Source organism: Malurus melanocephalus, unplaced genomic scaffold (genome assembly GCF_030028575.1).
Source record: "Malurus melanocephalus ecotype Western Australia unplaced genomic scaffold, MMel_1.1 scaffold_9, whole genome shotgun sequence".
Taxonomy (NCBI): domain Eukaryota; kingdom Metazoa; phylum Chordata; class Aves; order Passeriformes; family Maluridae; genus Malurus; species Malurus melanocephalus.
The window spans coordinates 5,322,069-5,341,446 of record NW_026623241.1 but is presented as its reverse complement, the minus strand read 5'-3'; the positions used below and the strand labels follow the sequence as shown (position 1 = coordinate 5,341,446).

At 39.4% G+C, this 19,378-nt stretch overlaps 1 protein-coding gene across 7 annotated transcripts in view; it reads right to left on the bottom strand.

Annotated features, from left to right (window-relative positions):
• SH3D19 (SH3 domain containing 19) overlaps positions 1 to 19,378 on the bottom strand; it is an 82,244-nt gene that overhangs the window by 45,304 nt on the left and 17,562 nt on the right. For 4 of the 7 annotated variants that reach the window (XM_057376452.1, XM_057376388.1, XM_057376396.1 and 1 more), the window contains exon 2: positions 17,427 to 17,466. In XM_057376452.1, coding sequence (XP_057232435.1) covers positions 17,427 to 17,466 — 40 coding nt within the window. Of the gene's footprint in view, positions 1 to 473; positions 503 to 13,217; positions 13,297 to 14,180; positions 14,226 to 17,426; positions 17,467 to 19,378 lie in introns of those variants that run through there. The other 3 variants (XM_057376405.1, XM_057376443.1, XM_057376414.1) reach the window with 3 other exon arrangements.

Genomic DNA, 19,378 nt, shown 5'->3' with positions numbered 1-19,378 from the left:
TGTTTCATTTCCAGCTAAGGCAGAAACTTTGTTGAGCTTCCCCTGCCAGTCCATCAAAACAGACTTCTGTCGGGTTCTCTCGCACCCAGAAAAACCCACTCAATAAGTTCAGAGGGGATCCGTAAACTTCTGTGCCGGCTTTTCAACTGCCTGTTGAAAGCAGTTGGGTACTTCCAGTCGGCAGCAAYATGAAAAGGGTCCCATGGGTCACCATTTCTGAAAGATAAAGAACCTGGAGTGGTGTGTTTGAAGCTGTTAAACACCTACTCACTCTTTCTGGCAAGCGCTACTCTGGGTTTCAAGGACAGGTTTTCTAAATATAAACACTTGAGGAAAATGCTTCAAAAGCATATTTCAGATCTGTGAATTAGGGAAATAAAATTGCCACAAAGTAGACTGGGCAAAGAGCTGTAGACTGGGCAAAGAGCTGTAGACCGGGCAAAGAGCTGTAGACTGTTTGTAAGTACACTTACTGTGCATAAACCATGGTCTCTCCCTCATTAGGGGCTCGGCTTCGATACCTCCTTGACTGAGCACTGTCTCTTCAAACACACCTTCAGTGCAGCTACCAGTTTTCTCAAAGGGCTGCTCCTGCAGGGTGACTCCTGACCCAACACAGCAAGTGTGTGAGCATCACTCACCTCAACCGTCCCCACAGAGCAGAGATGGGAAGGGGCTGTTTAAGCAGAATAAAGCTCAAATCACACAGCCAGCCATATCTGAGAGAGCAGGCAGGGAGCTGTGTCTGCCCAGTGCAGGTCAGCTTCCTAAGCCAAGAGTATGGAGGTTCTGGGCTACCTTTTCACACCTGTCTAGCTGGTTCAGGAGCAGGAGAGACTCCASCCCAGTGGAGGGCACTTCTTGGACACATTCCCACAGGCTGGCTGATGGTGAGGCAGCTTGGCTGCTGAAAGCAAACAGGCAGAGGATTGATGGATTTTACCTGCCCCTGGAGAGCACAGGCAGGACTGGATGGTGACTGTCCCCCTCCTGCCTGTGACCTACCCACAGTTATCTAGGGAAGGTCTCCCCAGGCTATCTACYATCTTCTGCTCTACATGTTGTGATACCGCTTGGGATACAAAAGACATCCCAAGCTACTATCCTCTCTAAGTATCTCTCCTTCATCTACTCCCATACCCTCCTATCGACTTGCATGGGTTTCTCAGCAGKAATTGAGCAGTCCTCCACATTGTCTGCTCCCTTTATCAGAACTAGGACCTTTAGTTTATTTCTCTAAACTGTCATAACAATGAATATTCTACAGGAAAATTGATTGTACTTCTTTCATACATCACTCTAGACATACATAAAAGCCTAGAACAAAAAAAAATGCCAACAAAAACAATGAAAAAGAATGATCGCTTGTTCTAAAAAAATTAGTATTCTGAAGCATCTATTCCAAGGTCTCAAAATTCATCCTTTATGTCAAGTTGTATGAGGCTTTTCATAAATATCGGTCCTTAGGTTCACAACCCATGTAAAAGTCCAGTGTATTTCTAATTGTGATGGTTACTGACCCTGCCTTATACACAGACACACAGAGTAAAAAGAATTAAAATGTTGCTATTTTTAACATCTTGTGACTTCTTGGAATGCGAACCAAGAATTTTAAAATAGCTCATGCTGAAATTACTATGACGGAAAACACTAGTTTAATAAAAGGCACCATATATTCCTCTCAGTTACTTTAGAAATCATGCCATCTTTGYAATAGCCAGTGTACTACAGTGCAACATTCTAAAAACTTATTAAAAGACATTATTCCAAGCACAAAATGTTTTAAATGTCACCTAAATAATTTCAACGCAGACCRAGTCACAGAAAGATGTTAATAATTTTATAGCTAAATTAAGGATGGTGCAAAAGATCAGATTTACCACCCCCTGCAGGCCAAAGACAGATTTATTAGTTCTACCAAAAACTCCTAAAGCTAAACCAGAAGACTCACAACTATCCCAAATTCATGATATAGGTGTAGTAAACAGAATGGATTATGTGAATTTACACTGAAAATGCACCCACAGTGGTCAGCCTCTTCAATGCCTCCATTGCTGAGGAGCCCCAGTCTGATACCAGTCTGAAAGTGTAAATTAGCAGACGTGACACACGGAGTGCAGGTGCAGTTTCCCCATCAGTATCTGAGAAGCAGACACTGCACAGCCAGTGCTCCCACCTTCTTCACGCTCACCATTTCCACCCGCTCTCTTCTGTTGGTGCTGGCATGGTCAYAAGTCTGCTGGATCAGCCATGTGATTTTGTTAACAACAAAGAATCCCATCCCAAATATCCTGATTAGTTTTCAGCCAGACAGGCCAACTGCTCCAGCTGGCTGCAGAGCCACACAAGCATCACGGTGGCACCGCAGAAGCAATGGGAGCAGACAGACGGGGAGGCCAGCAACAGTCCTTGGGGTAAGCAGCTCAGCRTCCACTCACAAAAACAAACCTTAAGTCCATAACTCTGCCACTAATCTGATAGTAAATCACCACACGCTGGCTATACCTAATGTCAGCTGTTCTTCTCATCCTTCAGTATCAGTTGATCCACTCTTTGGGTTTGTTTTCTTYTCCTGTTAGTGCTGGTCTTGCATATTGGCTCACTAGGAGATCAGACAAGCACCAGAAATACATAGTTGGCAGCAGCCTGTCCCCACAGTCTTTCTGTAAAATGAACACTTGCATGTTCTCTGCTAGATCATGGGGTATTGTCACGGCCCTGCAGATACAGGAGGCTAAAAAAGATCTAGTCACCTAAGAAATCACATGCTCAATAGTATAGATCAGGTCATCTAGAAATTAATGCCGACACAACTTCTCTCTTGGATCCAGCCCCAAAAGCAAGAAATCCTGAACCAGTAATTAAGTCCAGTGACAATTCAATCCTCATCAATATGCTGAGGATGTCTACTTCTGCATCACTTAATGAATGCCACAACCACGACTTCCCACTGTCTGGACAAGTGAGGATGTAGTTAAGCAGCAGCTAAAATCCAGCTGCTCTGCTAATTAAAACAGCTCACGTTGATCAGCATAGGGAAATCCTTTCAGGAATTGCTCTCTCGCTGTTTCTTCCGCCACTTATTACATATTCATGTGCTTGTCACTGTCATACTTTGGGATCCTATTTTAGCAACCAAACCATCAATTTTAAGGCAGAACACAGGCAGGAAGTCAAAGCAAATCATGGCAACAGATGATAACATTTCACACTTCAATTCTCACAGCAACCTACAAGTCATGRGGTTACAACAGCTTCCACATTTAATAATGTCCAGGTTAGACCTTGAAGCTGAAACACCTCCCAGATTTTTTGTGAATCTTAATCACTTGCCTTGTGTGCACCCTGAACTCTTTCCTGATCCAGAGCTACAGACATTCTAGCTAGATTTCCTACAGCATTTTCTTTCAGGCAACAACCAGAGCTGAACTGCCCCTTGCCCCAAGATGACTGTATAAGCACACCCATTCCATAAAGTCAAATCCTTACAGCATGAATCAAATCATTCTCAGTCTTCATAGTATATTGACTGATTTAAGATCCCAGTAAAATGTACGCTACAASAAGACTTTGGCCCTCCTGTAACAGCTCAAAAGACTCCCCGCTATGCCATCTATCAACATATCACACTCACTGTTGTGATAACCCTGCTAGTATGTTTTGATTAAAATCAGTAAATAGTATTTATGATTAATGGCAATTTAATCTTGGTATAAATGATTCTAGGCATAGAAAACACCTATAATTTTAATARTAGCATAATAGCGATGTAGCACTGTAAATGTAAATGAAAGTAYCACTGAATTGTCATAGTGATAGGGACAGGATACTTGGGCCCAGCCAGCATTATATTCAGACACAAAAGTAAGAGTTAAAAAACAGAAGGGAAGAACCAGCCCTTTCAAATAGAACAATTCTGCTGTAAAGTGCAGCTGCTTCTGATAGAAATACTTTACCATTAAAGTCTACAGAGTTTCTGCATTTGCACATGGGGAAGATGACTGTGCCCTACTTTTACAGTTAAAGAGTACAAAACAAAGATTATTTTTGAAGAATGGGTTTTTGATTCAACTATTTGCAGTTGCATTTCAGTCAGTAAATCAAAGYCTTCTCTAGCCACTGACAGGACGTTCCGCTTGCTTCATATATCTCTGTACATCAAACATAACCTGGTAGCTAAATGAGCTCCAGAAMCTTTGTAATTGACATAACAGATGAATAAAATTCGGTTTAATCATGAAGGATGTGCAGGACAAAGGCATAAAGAAAACCAGTAAATCTGGATCCACAGGATTCAAGATGTCTTTACAGGGCTTTAACTATTATAAAGTATGAATATTAGATTTTTTTCAAATAGTTTCTATATTTCATAGAATATATAAATATACTGGTAAGATTATCCTTACAGTTTTTTAAAGGGAAAAAGTGGCATGTCAATGTTCTCATCTCACTAGAAACATTAATAATGACTATAACAAAATAGATAACACTTCTTTTATAGCAGAGAGTATCTTAATCCCTACTAAATCAGCTATCTGCAGATCAGCAAAGAGAAACCACAGGGGATGGGTGAGGAAATCACCCAAAGGAATTAAAAGATGCATGTATTTTGGCTAGACTTTTGAAAACAGAGTCTGAGAAGCTTCAGAATAGGAACACAGAAAAGCACTGCTCCACAGAAGAACAAGCAGGAACAAATGGGTGTTGACTGTGAGGGCAAGAACTCAGCAGGACCCAGAGAATGCACATGCTGGAGGTGAGAAATTCAGTGGAGAAAGCTCAGGTGCTTGCAAGTACACAGACTTCACAGCAGTAATCAGACCAAGAGAACATGTTATAGGTGCTTCTTATTTTGCCTATGTCTGTTTGTTTCCTGTGTAAAAATAATCTGAAAATATATGCCCATTTGCTTCAATTACTGTGCATTCTTTGAGAGGAAACTAGAGTACAAGCAAGGAGTTCCTGGGGAATCTTGAGGCAACTAGGGCCTCCAAGAGTTGAATTACTGAGTCTCACTTCCCAGGAACACTACCAAATAGGTTTAGCTCTCAGCAGTTGAAATAGTATCTGGATCCTGCCTAGTCAAAGATTAGCAGCACGATTTCAGCACTTTAATACAAAAAGAAGACATTTGGGATCGAAAATGTAAAGTTCAAACTAACCCACAGAATTGGGATTACGAGGASTGTTCAGTACTGGCGTGACCTCAGTGCCAAAAAATCAGTTGAGCACCTTTGAGAATTTCAAAGTACAACAACTGCCACTATTGAGTTCTTTGACAAGTCCCATGCCATAGGATTTCTGCGCTCCTTCAGCCTAATTCAACTTCTTCATAGGCCAGTTGAGTCAAATGAGCAGCATGAAATGTGCTGGAGTTTAACCTTTAGCTGAGTGAGGAAACAAAAGGAATTTCCTCACTGTTTTAATTATAGATGTGTGTTGAGAGCAAAGGCATTTGTTGTAAAGGGACAGCCTACAAGRCAGAAATATAAATACATATGCACCAAACATAGTGAAGCTTTAACTCAGTGCTTAGAAATGAGAAACAAACAAAAAAAAAAACCAGAATCCCTTCTACAGTGTAAATGTGAACCGAAAACCAAAAGATGAGTTTAAGAATACTACAAGGTCACCCATATAAAGAAACATAGCATCTTCAAACAGGCCATTTGTAATAACAAAGAAAAAAAAATATTTAACAAGCAGCAGAAACAGTGATTTTCAATCATCTTACATTAATGTCTCTCAAAAGTAAAATTATCTTCATGCATGATCACATCTTGTTGCAATGTGCTGCTGACTCACCCAGTTACACCCTACAGTACGTGAGAYCCATGAACTTATAACAGTGGCCCTTACAGAATGCACAATGCACAGAAATTGTCAAATAAAATCTCATAACCACACCCTTCATTGGACCTGTCTTTCCAGAAAGTGCCCTGCATGCAGCACAGTCAGAGAAATGGCATGTTTTCCTCAACACTTTTCACCTGCCCTTCCTGAAATGCGTCCTTCTCTTTCATACCACATATATTGACAGAGCTTTTGCCTACAAAATACAGAAAATGATTCACCAGAAATTTGCACTACACAACAACAAACCATACATTCACACAATGCAGATCTGTAAYGCTTAGGTCTGAATTTAAATATGACGTTAAACTTCAGTCCTTTTTATACATTCACAGGGATCCAGCAACTGTGAAATTAAGGTCAACCATTCCTAAAAGATATGCATCAAAGATTATTTTTCAAGTATTTTAATTCTGATTCTACCTGAATGTTGGTAAGGTATAGTATATAGGTAAAGTTAACACCTTTGCTAAGCCAGGGCAGGGAAAAGCACTTGAATTTACRCATACTCAAATTATTTTCCAAGAGTGAAACAGAAGCATTGACCAACAGAGCCAAAGAGATTTTTATAGTAACTCCTATGCCGACAAAACCTGCATCTATCCCACTGCAAAATCCTGATAGGCTGGAAMAGCACTGAATTTGCTGTAAGAACAAAATACCTACCTCAACAACCGACAGAAGGCCTTTAACCTCCGGGGACATTTCTCCAGCGATYTCATCTTTGAGCAAGTCACCATGCAAACATACTACAAGACAAAAGTAACTTCCTCCGCCCTCAATCATATATCCTTGCTGTCTTACAACATCATGGACCTCAAATTATATAGCAAGTCAGTAAATACTCTAATGGATGATTACAACTSAGAAGAAATAATCACTATCATCACTTTTTGCCACTCAACTAAATTTAGCTTCAGAAACAAAACACCTGGTAGAACAGATTGAACTGGACCTTGTCGGAGCAAAAGCCGTAAGAAATACCTCTCCAAAACATTTCACAGCCACAGAAATCAGTGCCCTTCYCTTGCCTGCAAGTATCCCCCAAACACATAGCTCTATCACATGCTCCTCCATGCACTTCAATCAATGCACCATATGTCATCAGGTAAATTAGGCAGAGGAAATTAAAAAGCCACAAAGTATCAGCTTACTGGAGCGACTGAAAAAAACTGAAAAAACAGGGACCAGTGGGGTTACCCTTCTCTTTTAACAACCACTTCATCTCTGAACTCTAACCCTTGATCCATAACCTTACAAGGACAGGGGTAGAAAATAAATATTACTTTTTCTCAATCTCYAGTGCAAGTCAAAGGCCCTGGATTCAGATAACATAGGCAGGTAATTTCTCTCACCTCCACTCTCAGTGACRTCCTTAATTCCAAAGGCAGTAAATCATTCCTGTCCTTTTTCTCAAATTGGTCAACAACCTTCTCTCCCCTTGCTAACATGCCTCTGGGCCTCCAAAAGTAATAGTGACCTTTTCCTTACGGCTGCCTAATTAATTGATATGATCTATTTCAAAGCAGAACAACAGCATTTTAACTTTCYCAAGAAGCAGCAAAGCTTTAGGGAATGACAGTTCAGTTTCTTACACTACAGAATGTAGAAAGTGCTRTAAAACTAGTAGACACCAAGCTCAAAAGAGCCAAAGACACTTTTCAACACACCACATGAGGTTAAGSTTTGGCACTGCACCTAAAGTGTATATGAATTTAAAAAAAAAAAACAAAACCAAAAACCTAATAAAAACCCGCCATTGGCTAATAAGTAAGTTCTCTCAGAGAGCATTGCAGGGCAAGGGAGGTGATCCTGTCCCTCTGCTCAGACCTCATGAGGACACATCTGGAGTGCTGTGTCCCTCCTCAGCACAAGGGAGACATGGACCTCCTGGAACAGGTCCAGTGGAGGACAACAAARATGATAAGACTGAAGCATCTCTCTTACAATAACAGGTTAAGAGAGTTGGGCCTGTTCAGCCTCCAGAGAATTRAGGGAGGACATCATCAATGTCTGTCAGTATCTCAGAGGAGGGTGACAACAGGACAGAGCCAGGCTCTGCTCAGTGGTGCCAAGCAATAGGACAAGAGGGAAGGGGCAGAAACTGATGCACAGGAAGTTCCACCTGAACATGTGAAAGAACTTCTTTACTGTGCAGGTCACTGAACACCTTTACAAATTGTCCAGAGAGTTTGTGAAGTCCCTTCACTAGAGAGATTCAAGAACCTCTKCACACAATCCTGTGCAATGTGCTCTAGGATGGCCTTGCTTGAGCAGGGTCCTTCACCTGGGTCACAACAATCCCCAGGCATTGCTACAAGCTGAGGGAACAGTGGCTGAAAACCTGCCAGGTGCAAAAGGGCCTGGGAATGCTGGTTGACAGTATTTGAACCAGTGCCAGCATATGCCCARGTGGCCAAGAAGGCCAATGGAATCCTGGCTTGTATCCGAAATTGTGGCCAGAAGGACCATGTCAGTGATCGGCCTTCTGTACTCGACACTGGTGAAGCCACATCTCAAATCTCATGTTCAGTTTTGGGCCCGTCACAACAAGAAGGACATTGAGGGGCTGGAATGTATCCAGAGGAGGGCAACAAAACCGGTGAAGGGTCTGGAGCACAAGTCTTGTGACAAGCAGCTGAGAGAGCTRAGGATGCTTAGCTTGGAGAAAAAGAGCTCATGAGGGACCTTACTGCTCTCAATAACCACRTGAAAACAAGTTGTATCAAGGTGGGGGTCTGTCTCTTCTGCCAAGTAACAAGCAATAGGACAAGAGGAAATGGCTTCAAGTTGCACCAGAGAACTGTGTCGTCATTTCAGATCTGACCCTGACAGAAAAAATAAATGCCATTATTAACAGAAAGCATTTCTAGTCAGTTCACACTGTAAAAGTTCATTTAACAGAACTCATTTCCTTGTCAGCAGTTATAGAAGAAAGAAGATAGATTGAACAGTAAATAATCTTTGGTCCTATGCACCAGTAAGGTGTGGTGAGAAAGCCTCTCCTGCACCTGTCATTAATGTACTTGTCCCATGATATTGTTCTCTTTCTTCCTAGTAGTCCAGCCTTCACCTGTCAGGAACACTACATGCTTTATCTATTCATGAACCTATTATTTTAGAAGGGGCCGCAGAAACAATGCAATAAAACAACRTAACGGTCTTAAAAACAGTTGTCCAAAGAAACTGTTTTTGAGAGAGGAAAGAAACTTCCTGACCTGGTCCAATCATGAAATGATATCAGGAYTGTTTGAACTAATACTGTATTTATAGAATMATAAAATCATCAAGRTTGGAAGAGACCTTTAAGATCATCAAGTTCAATTGTCAATCCAGCGCTACCACTGTAACTCCTGAACCATGAAACCATTAAACTGTATCACCCAGCACCAGACTCAGATGTCTCTTGACCACCTCCAGGGATGGCGACTCCACCAGCTCCCTGGGCAACCCTGGGCATTCCAATGCCTGACGAACATAGCAGTGAAAATGCTTTTTTTAATATCCAATCTGAATCTCCCCCGCCTCAGTTTAAGGCCATTTCCTCTAGTCCTCTCACTTCCACTACCTCCTTTCAGGTTTTAATGCTTGGTATCAGATACTGGTGTGTGAGTGGATGGGAAGTCCAATAACATAAAATAAAAGAATTATAATAGTAAACCCAAAGCTGTTTATTTTTACTAAGCATTTATTCCAAGCAAAAGTATTGCCTAATAAAAACGTGACATCAGTGAGGTACTTCTTTTGCTTCAATCAGGCATTAAACCATAGATCAAAAGAGAGATTTAATGAAGTAATTATTGCCTGTGGTTGGAACACCCTGATTAGATTTGGACCTGCTCCTTAATTAGAAGGCAATCTTTGACTCAAGCCTCAYGGAGATTGCAGTGTCCACCATACTCAGATGACAACTCTCTTGTAACAATGTTCCCAAGATTAAGAWGCAGCTATGCATACTTATAAAGATCATACTTCTGTGAATATTTTCCACATKCAGGGGTGCATGGTCTAACTTCAGTCCTCTGTAGCAAGGGACCCTCCTGTGGTATGAAGARACCTGCTGGTGACCTGCCTTGGTTGTAGTATCCAGGGGAACAGGAAACATGATTTTTTGTATCACTGAATCCTAGTCCTTTTCTTGAAGCTGAAGCAGCTGGATGGATGACAAAGCAGCTCATCATTGTCTACRCTAAGGGCTAATACTAGCTCAGCTGAGCCTGTGATTTGTCACAGATGGCCAAAACTAGGGCAAACTCAGTATGTAAAGATGGCTTAAATTCAAATGGTGATGCTAGCACTAAGCAAAATACCACTTTTGAAAAGAGAAATTTTGCAGCAAAATCAGAAATGCAATCTCTTACAAATGACAGRAACAGAATCTGAAGTACAGCTGTGCAAACTGCACATTATACTGTACACTATACTGAAATACAGTAAAGAGGAAAAAACTATCAATGTGACAGGCCTCGCTAGGAATACTTTACTGCCATGATGTAGTCAGAATGCAACTGTAACATGTTTTAAAAGAGTACTTGATCAATCATTTCAATGTTTGACCTGCCAAATCAGATCCTATTTAAAGTAACTGATTCCCTATACTAAAATAAAGAACAGACACCAAAGAATAACTTACAGTGAAATTATGAAGTAAGTGAGCAGTACAGAGGAAGAGAGCAAAAAAAAAAGCAAAAAAAAAGAATGAAATAACAGTCTCTTCTCTTCTGTGCACATCAGAGTAAGAGGCCATGGAAACGAACACAAYATAATTGCAAACTGAGCTCTCCCACTCAAATTCCAGAGGCCAAGGAGAATGTAGATACTGAGCCTAGACAGAAACCTACATAAATCCTTAGAGAAATAAACCAAAGCTCCACTCTCAAAATACAAACATGAAATTCTTTCAGAGAGAACCTAAAAATTACAACTTCTGCATTGGAATTTTACCATCTGCTGAGTCTGCCTCCTCAACCCTGACACATATCCTACAGACTTCCCTTAGCAGCTCCTCCTCCTTTTCTGTTTTCTTTGAGAATATTACAAATACTTTAGAAAGAATTCTCTCCAAGCCCTCCTTCCCAGCTACCAGATGAATTTCATATGGTTTCTCACTGAGWTCTTGGGGAGAAAAAAATTATAAAGAAGCAGAATTATAAGCATGGCTGATTAATTTGGCTTAAAAAATGTAATGTGCAATTGTGTCCTTCCTGAAACCACCCATTTTAGAACTAATGTCTGTCATGATTGCTTATGACCCAGATAATTCTCCTAATGCACAAGAATTGTGGCCRTGTGTCTGGATGGTCCTCAGTACTTTCTACTGGAGTCTGTTCTGAAAGATGATGGGATGRTGAAACTTGCTCACGTACACAAGATGCCAAAGAAGCAGTGAAATTCTTTCAGTGAAGAAAAGGAGAGTRTGCCTTTTCTCTTTATTCTTTCAACCATCGCATTTGCAGTGTTATTTTCCATTATGAATTAAAATAAGCACTGGAGAGCAGCCCAGATAATGGAAGGAGTTGTTCAGGGCACCAGAGCAAAGCGTCCTTCAGAAACCATTAACAGAGCACTCTTTTACTAAAACAAATCCCTCTTCTCTCTTTAGGGTAAGGGATCTAGAAGGCCTGCTAGGATGCACCCTTCCCAGTAACTCTTTACTGCTATTTGTGAGATGAACAGCCAAAAATCCCCAATACAACAGTGATGAACTGGCAACATCAAAACAAACACCCCAGAAAGAGGCTCTAGATACTCCTGTGATCCTAAACTGCCAAAAACTAAGCTGAACCCATCTGCCTATTCCTCTGCTCTACCTGTGATTCTTTTTTTTTTTCTTCTCATTTACAGATAAGCATAAACTGAGCAGGATAAAAATTAACATTGCAAATTAAAAAATAAGCATAATGATTTATTGTGGCAAAGAAGCTAACAATGAAACATGCTGCACAAAATTGCTCCAGCTTATTCTACGCCCAGAAGCAACAGCTCCAATGAGAAAGCGCTGATGAGAAACACGCGATAAACTAAAGAAAGACAAATAAGTAGATTCCAATCTCAAGTTTCAGCAGTTTATATCTATATTTAATTTGTGGGATTGAACTGAGTGAATAAGTCCAAAATTTATCTCAGAATGAAAAAAATAAGTCACATGACCCTACTTTTTAGACAACAAGAAAAGTCACAATTCAGAGCCCCTGCTTCCAGTTCTGCCATTGGCTGACAGGGCAACTTGCAAGAAATCACCCTGCCCCTCTATGCTGCACCTGCTTCATCTGTGGAGACACTGCTATTTCTTCCCTCAGAGATCAGCCTTCTGATCCAACTAACCACACGAGCCCTGACAGCAGCCCAAACAAGAGAATGAGATCTTTCCTTCTTGCAGCAACTCAGGTTTAGCTCAGCTCAGGGCAATCATGAAACTGCACCCCAAGGAYTTGGGAAGGAGAGTAGATACTTTGTAGAATTATGCTGACCTACTGGGAGTGTACAAAAACAGCACATTTCTCTTTGCCGGGCCTAAAAGAATGCATAGACCAAGAGTAACCTGATACTCCCTAGCCTTAAAAATCACAAAATCTAAATGTAACAAATGAGAGTAWCACAGTAAAACATCCCCCAACATTCATTCTTTCTTCTACATGCAATTCTTCCCATTCAGATGGAGTGCCAGTAAGGCTCAAAGTCTCAAACTTACAGTCTTTAACACTGGCTGGATGTAACACTTTTCAGGCAAAAGCCTGAAATTTTCCTGTGTAAAACAGAAGCATTGACAAGGCTGTCCAGACATTGCCAGTAGACAACACAAGGGTTTTAAACAACAGCAATGAAAAACTGTACTTCAGGACATTTGTGTGAATGAATTCAGTCTTTCTGGATGTTAAGTAGTCCAGCATTTAGACTGTTTTTTTGGGTACTGTCTCCCACAGCACTATCATTTGGAAATAAAGTTAGTAAATGACASAGACGCACCCTGTAAGTGGGCTGAAAATAAGTGGGCAGGTGTGACTCTTGGGACTGGTTCTCTGCAGGGTCTGGAGCTGGATTTCAAAGATCCTTGTGGGTCTCTTCCAACTCAGAATATTCTATTATTCTATGAAACCATTAAATGACTGATTGTAATGGTTACAACACAGAAAACTGTGTTACCATCTTTTTTTAAATGGTGTCTTTTCATGCTTCACAGATGATCTGGGAAAACACATTCTTATGATATAGTCAGACTGTTACTGTAATATTTATTAAACACAATTTCAGAAAATCAACATTACATAGCAGAGGAAGTAGAAATGCAGAGAAGCTTTCACTAATGGGATTCTGTGACATTAAAAAACCCCAAACAACTAAAATCAAAGTCAGATACAAAATACCTTTAGTAGAAATGATCGCTTGATTTACCAGAGCCTCACTACAGGGATCAGTAGCCCCTTTGATCAGCCACTTCAAGTGCTTGTTTATAAAAGAAAAAAAGAAGACTTGTGTCTATTTGTACTGTTGACTTTATGCATTTTAAATAAAAAAGCTCAATTTAGTTCAATGAAATTAAAGCAACCAGCTGTAAAAGAACTTAAGCACATTACAACCAGTAGGCAGACTATATGTCAGTAAAACCTAGGATCTGTTTCTAGAAATTAACCAATTTTCATCCCCCGCCTCATTTTTGACATAGTCACTGATAYTGTAAAAATCAGAATCTCTTACTTGACTTCAAGTGATTGATATCCTACTAAATCTCTCAATAAATTGTTGCAGTTGTTAGATACCTTTATCCTCTCATCTCCAAGGACAAGGCAACTATAATGAGTTATATCAAATTACATGACTGTGTTCCAGGATTTTTTGATCCATAATCCTTAACCACAATAAAAAAAAGCATAATAAAATATATCCAGTTCCTTCTACAAGCTCTACTCAGTTCAAGGATTAACAGCAAACATGTAAAAGCCTGAAATTTTCTTTTCTATTACTATCATATAATTTTCAGTTTGAAAACATTAGAGGAATAAAGATCTACTTCTTTTGACATAATTGATCTGTGTTCCAGCAGTGCATGACCTGAAGCTATCGGAGACAATAGTACAAGAGTGACTTGACAGTAAAATCAAAAATTACAATTACAGACCATAGTTACCAGTAGAGACATATTTCAATACCATCTGAAATGTAACAATGGAAGGATGGCTATTAGGTCATGAAATTAAATGTCTCTTGATAGAAATTTAACATAGCAATAGGTACTATTTGGATTCAGCAAACATTTATTTTGATCTTACTAATCTACTATACTTAACAAAAAAAAACAGTGCTGAGCAGTACATGAAAGTGATACCCACAGCTGCTGTTCTGCTACTCCTCGCTTCATCCAAACTCTCCTGAGTGTCAGATGGTTGCTAATTACCAAAAGAGGCAAAAGAGAATGTAATAATGCACATTTTGTAAGCATTACCTAATATCTGTTTCCTTCCCTTTTAAATCATTATTGATGTTCTTTGGTTCATCCACTCCTCAACATTCTTCCCCAYGCCATGCTAGATCGCTGTATCACCACTCAGAATGCTCCCCCTTTCTGTAGCATTTCTCCATACTAAACATTTGATAGGCTAATAACAAAACCAGAATATTTGTCAGAGTTCCTGACAATGCTATAAAAATTCTTCTAAATGGCATCACCCTATAATAAAGTAACCATATTAATGACCTAGAAGAGGTTTTTTTTTATATGCCTTTCACTGCAGGTGAATTATGCCCAAGCTATGTTTTAAAACCATTCCTGTTTCATTGTATATAAGCTCCTCATCCCTAATACTGCAAAGACTCAAGCACAAGCTTGAAACACATCTAGAAATACACAGGCGAGAAATAAATAAGAACAGGAAGTTGGAAAGGGMGAGCTTTACACCCTTGAAATCACAAAACATATTGTTATATGATCTTTWTATTACAATGATCATGTTCCAGACCAAAACCTAAACTCACAATGAATGAGGAAGAGTTGGTGGTGGGTATTTGGGCCTTTTTTATGTTTCTTCTTATCCCAGTGTTCCACATTTGTACTTAGACTTGGCAGACTTYTGGGCAAGATCTCACCAGAGCTTTGTATGAAACAATAAACTACTTCTTTAGCTCTCTCTTAGCAATATCTACATCTTCTATTTCATCTTAAGTTATCTACCTTTCTTAAGGCTCACTGCATATTCCTGCATCTTGTCAGCTGGTCTCCACCTGTCCACCTCCAATATTTCATAGTAATTCTAGCGCAGAAAACCTTCTTTCCAGACCTTGAGTTCAAGTACTAAGACCTGCAGCGTAATTTTTGTTCCACTTGAAATCATGAGAGGGATAGAATCTGGTGTTTTTAAGATATGCATCCCACAACATGCAGTTTAAGGAAAAAGCAGCCAAGATCCCTCTGAACCATTGCATTTTTCTTCTTCCCTTGTCATGAACTGCTCCCAGAGAGGATATTGTGCAGTATCTCATCATAAAATAGCATAAAATTCTCCCCCCCAGTGGAATTCAAAAAGCTCTCAAATGCTGCCTATGTTACAAGAAAAAATGTGCTYTGCCTTCTTCAGTTTTAGCCTTGCATGCTTCACTATTTAGTTTTCCTTCAAGTCTTACACCAAGAGTCTCTGGCCTTGATGCAGCTGCAGCTCTTTTCCTAGGCATCATATAACCAGACAGGGGATAAGAATCTCGCCCAGCAATTTGTCGCCACAGAATTATGCTTCCAATTATAATGAGAGATTAACCACTGAGTGTAGCAATATCAATTAGCAGAGTACATCATTTAAGTAAGGCAGGCTGCTCCTGTTCCAGTCTAGAAACAGCAGTGAGACGTGCACAAAACCACATTACCCTTTAAATGGTGGCTCTTCTTCCTCACAGCTCAAAGCATGGTGGCCAGTGAGATTGAGAAGGGGGTAGAAGATACATAGATATGATTAGAAAGCACATGCATGATTGACAGGAATCAAAGACTACTGAAAGCTGCATTTCTCTCAACATTATGAGCAATTGCCATTATACCATTAATTACTCCGTGCTTTCCACATGAGAATTTGGAGTCTATAGCCCAGACAACTTAGAGCAGTGTTTTATTGTCAAGGCTGGTCCACATTTGACTTTCCAGTTGCATGGGAAAAAAAAAAATCTGAAGTTTTACTTCTCTTTTGGTTACAAATTCAAACTTCCAAAAGACACTCCAGAGCAAAAAGGTACTGGTGAGAATGACCTGTCTCTTCTGTTGAGACAGAAGAAAGGGGAAGTGATTGAAGCTGTTTCAACCTTAAACTACACATTTTGATAAAATTAGATGTCCTTTTGATAATGATTTGGATTTATTTGACATTACCATAATATGACATGATCTAATGAAASTTTTATCATGTAGACTTTAAATGCATCACTTTAAGAAAAACAATAGTTTAGTATTTTTAAGTATAAAAGGAAATCAGGACATGCAGTGATCGAGCTTTCAAATAGATATAAGTATTTTCAAAGACAAAGGCAATACTCCCCTGCAACTTAGACACATTGCTGGAATCAGCAGTGCTGTAGCTGATAGGGACRGAAAGGGAAAAACATCCTCTCCTCCATCACACTGCACAATAGATACAACACATCAAGTGTGCTGTAAAAAAATGCTACACTGTTCTTCCAGCTAAAAAAGCCAAATCATTACCCCACCATCCTGTAAAAATGTACCAGAAAGGAAAAAATGTAGACTGYAAAAATCAAATTAAAAGGTCAAGTCATGTCAAAAGACTGGACACCAGGGGCAGTTTTTGGAAAGATTTTTCACAAAGGAATGGGAGAGCCAGTGTTCGCTGGTCTGTTCTATTACTTTAGTTCATTAAAATCCCATTATCCATCACGTGATATGGACAAACTCCAGTGGAGAATTGAAAGACAGAGAGTTTGAAAAGGAGGCAATAGAGAAAGAGATTTTTTAAAAATCAAGAGGATAAGATAAACTACAGAATATTCAGAAGCTGAAGGGAAAATATGGCCTTGCAAATCAATAGCCTAGAAGTTCATGACAACTGCTGATGGAAATTCTAAACAAACACAAAATGCTGGTGTGTATGCGTATGTGTTTTGTTTAATACACTTCCATTTGCTTCTTGTGAAACCTTATGGCTCAGAGTTCATGGAACAAATAATAAAGTGTTACTTTATTCTTGACTGAAACAAGAATTATTTTGCTACASAAGAAAACCATTCAAAGAAGAAAAAAAGTCATGAGAGATTTCTTGTTTTCAACCATAGTTTTACCAAACAGCCCTGTGCATGATACATAAACAAGCCTTTGGATTTTAAGGGMACACAGTTACAATGTAGCAAGCCTCATTAATTTCTTGAAAAAACATCTTGCCCATAAGGTATACAAAACAATTATTTTTAACATAAAGTTATTTTGGTATTACATTACATTACATCTACCAAAACAGAGAAGTTGAAGAATGGCATTTTTATTTTTCTGGCCAATTTCCTAGTTAACCCCAAAAAAAAAAAAAAAAAAAAAAAAAAAAAAAAAAAAAAGAAGGGAAGAATAAATAGAGAAATACGGTTCTTACCCTGAAGAGCGGCAGTCTGGTTTATTTCTTTCTGAGCGATCTGTGAGAAAGGAGGCATAACATCAGCACACAAGTTGGATGTTCTTTAGCAATACTAGTACAGAAGTCTTAAGAGAACGGTGAAACCATATGACTAGCAAAACCAAAAGCTGATTCTGCTCTAAAASTGTTTTCCCACACTGCACTAGACTGCCTAAGACCAAGTAAAACTACTGCAAGTTTAACATTTGTTACAATTCCTCCACTCAAAACACAGTGTATTTAATGTCTTGTACTAATGCTTTGGAAGCYTCGCCTCCCTTCAGCTGAAATGAATACAGCTTTAGTTCAGGGTAAAAATAAGGGAGAGGGAAGAGGAAAAAAGAAAAACCACAGATTACTCAGCGCAAAAAAATCATTCCATGAATCATGGCTGGCAGAGTTCCCTGACAGGATGGGAGAAAAATCAGCAGTTGGTTGCAGGAACATCTGCAAATACACTGAATCCAGTGCAGCCCCACCATTAACTCTTCAGCTTCTGGGGGTTCCAGATACTGAATCTTTCTGTGTTTTTAGAAAGGGTTTTGTTTATCCTGTGAGTATTTCAAGTAGCTTACTTGGACTAATGAGATTGGCTCACAAAAATCTACACATAAAGGTCCAGTACACAAAGAAAACATAAAATACTTCTCCCAAGAGTTATGATTATCATACAAGCATTACAAAATAACCACAGTGCTATAATATTAGAATTAATGTATTATTATTTATCATTTAAGTCACGAGTATCTTTTACTGCATGATTTTTGAACTACCTGAAAAATTGAGACTGGTGTCCACTTAAAATGCATATATTCTAAAATTAGAGGAGGGGGGTAACCTTCTAATGCAGAAAGATCCACAAAGTAGAAAGTAACTCCTACAGCTGAGTGTAATCAGCTACAGTGTAATCACCACCGACCATAGTAAGTTCTATGTTTCTAATTTGATCTGTGTCTATTTTAATCAGAAAGCTATTTTTCATGTGTTAATAAACACTTTACTGAAAAGCTTGTCTATACAGAAGAGCTTTCCTAAAAAAACATTCACACTCACAGACTGTATTTTCAACCTTAAAGCTCTGCATTTGAAATAAAACTTTTTCTGTTGACAGCACACATTTGTTTGTGCAGTTTTATCTCCTGTGTAAAAGAAACATTTTCATCTCCAASTTTTATGTGCTCATTTGATTATGTTTTCATTAGAGTGGTAAAACACTATCTCACGTCAACAGTGCTTAAAAGTATGAAATGCTTTTTCCATCCATAGGTGCTCCCACTGAGCTGTCATAGCCACACAGTTATAATTTATTGTCTTCCTGACTCACAGAGATCTCCATTTCATCACACTGTGTGCAACTCTGGTAGCAGAAGGAGCATGGTATAGCTCTGGAATAGCTCAACCAGAGCTGCAGCAAGAGTTGTTCAAACACACACTTCTTCCATCCTTATTATGTAACCTCCTTACCTGTGAAGGCTGAAAAAAAYAAGACGGGACTTTATACTGAAATCTGCTTGCCATCTGTTGCTTGTTACCAGCACTCCCTGCTCTGTATGCAGCCACAGTCTAAGAGTATTCGGACAAAGSCCTCGCACTGCTAAAACCATCATGTGAATAAACCAGTGAGAAGGAAGRAACTGATCAGAGCACATGTAAGCCCAGCGTCTGGGAGCTCTCCCATGYAGCCCATGTCCAGCTGGTAGATCCACCACATCTGGCCCACACTGCTGCAACCTGCTCACTCAGAAAATCAATGCAATTCCTTTTYCCCTTTTATTTTCATTCCTGCTTCAACATTTCAATATTACATTTGTTTTTGCACATTTTATTAATTGATAAACTTAGTGAGAGCACACCATCCACATACATCCTGGCCTTCTTGAAAAGAACAAACTGTAATCCTACAAGCAAAGAGTATTTTAAAATAGAACTAG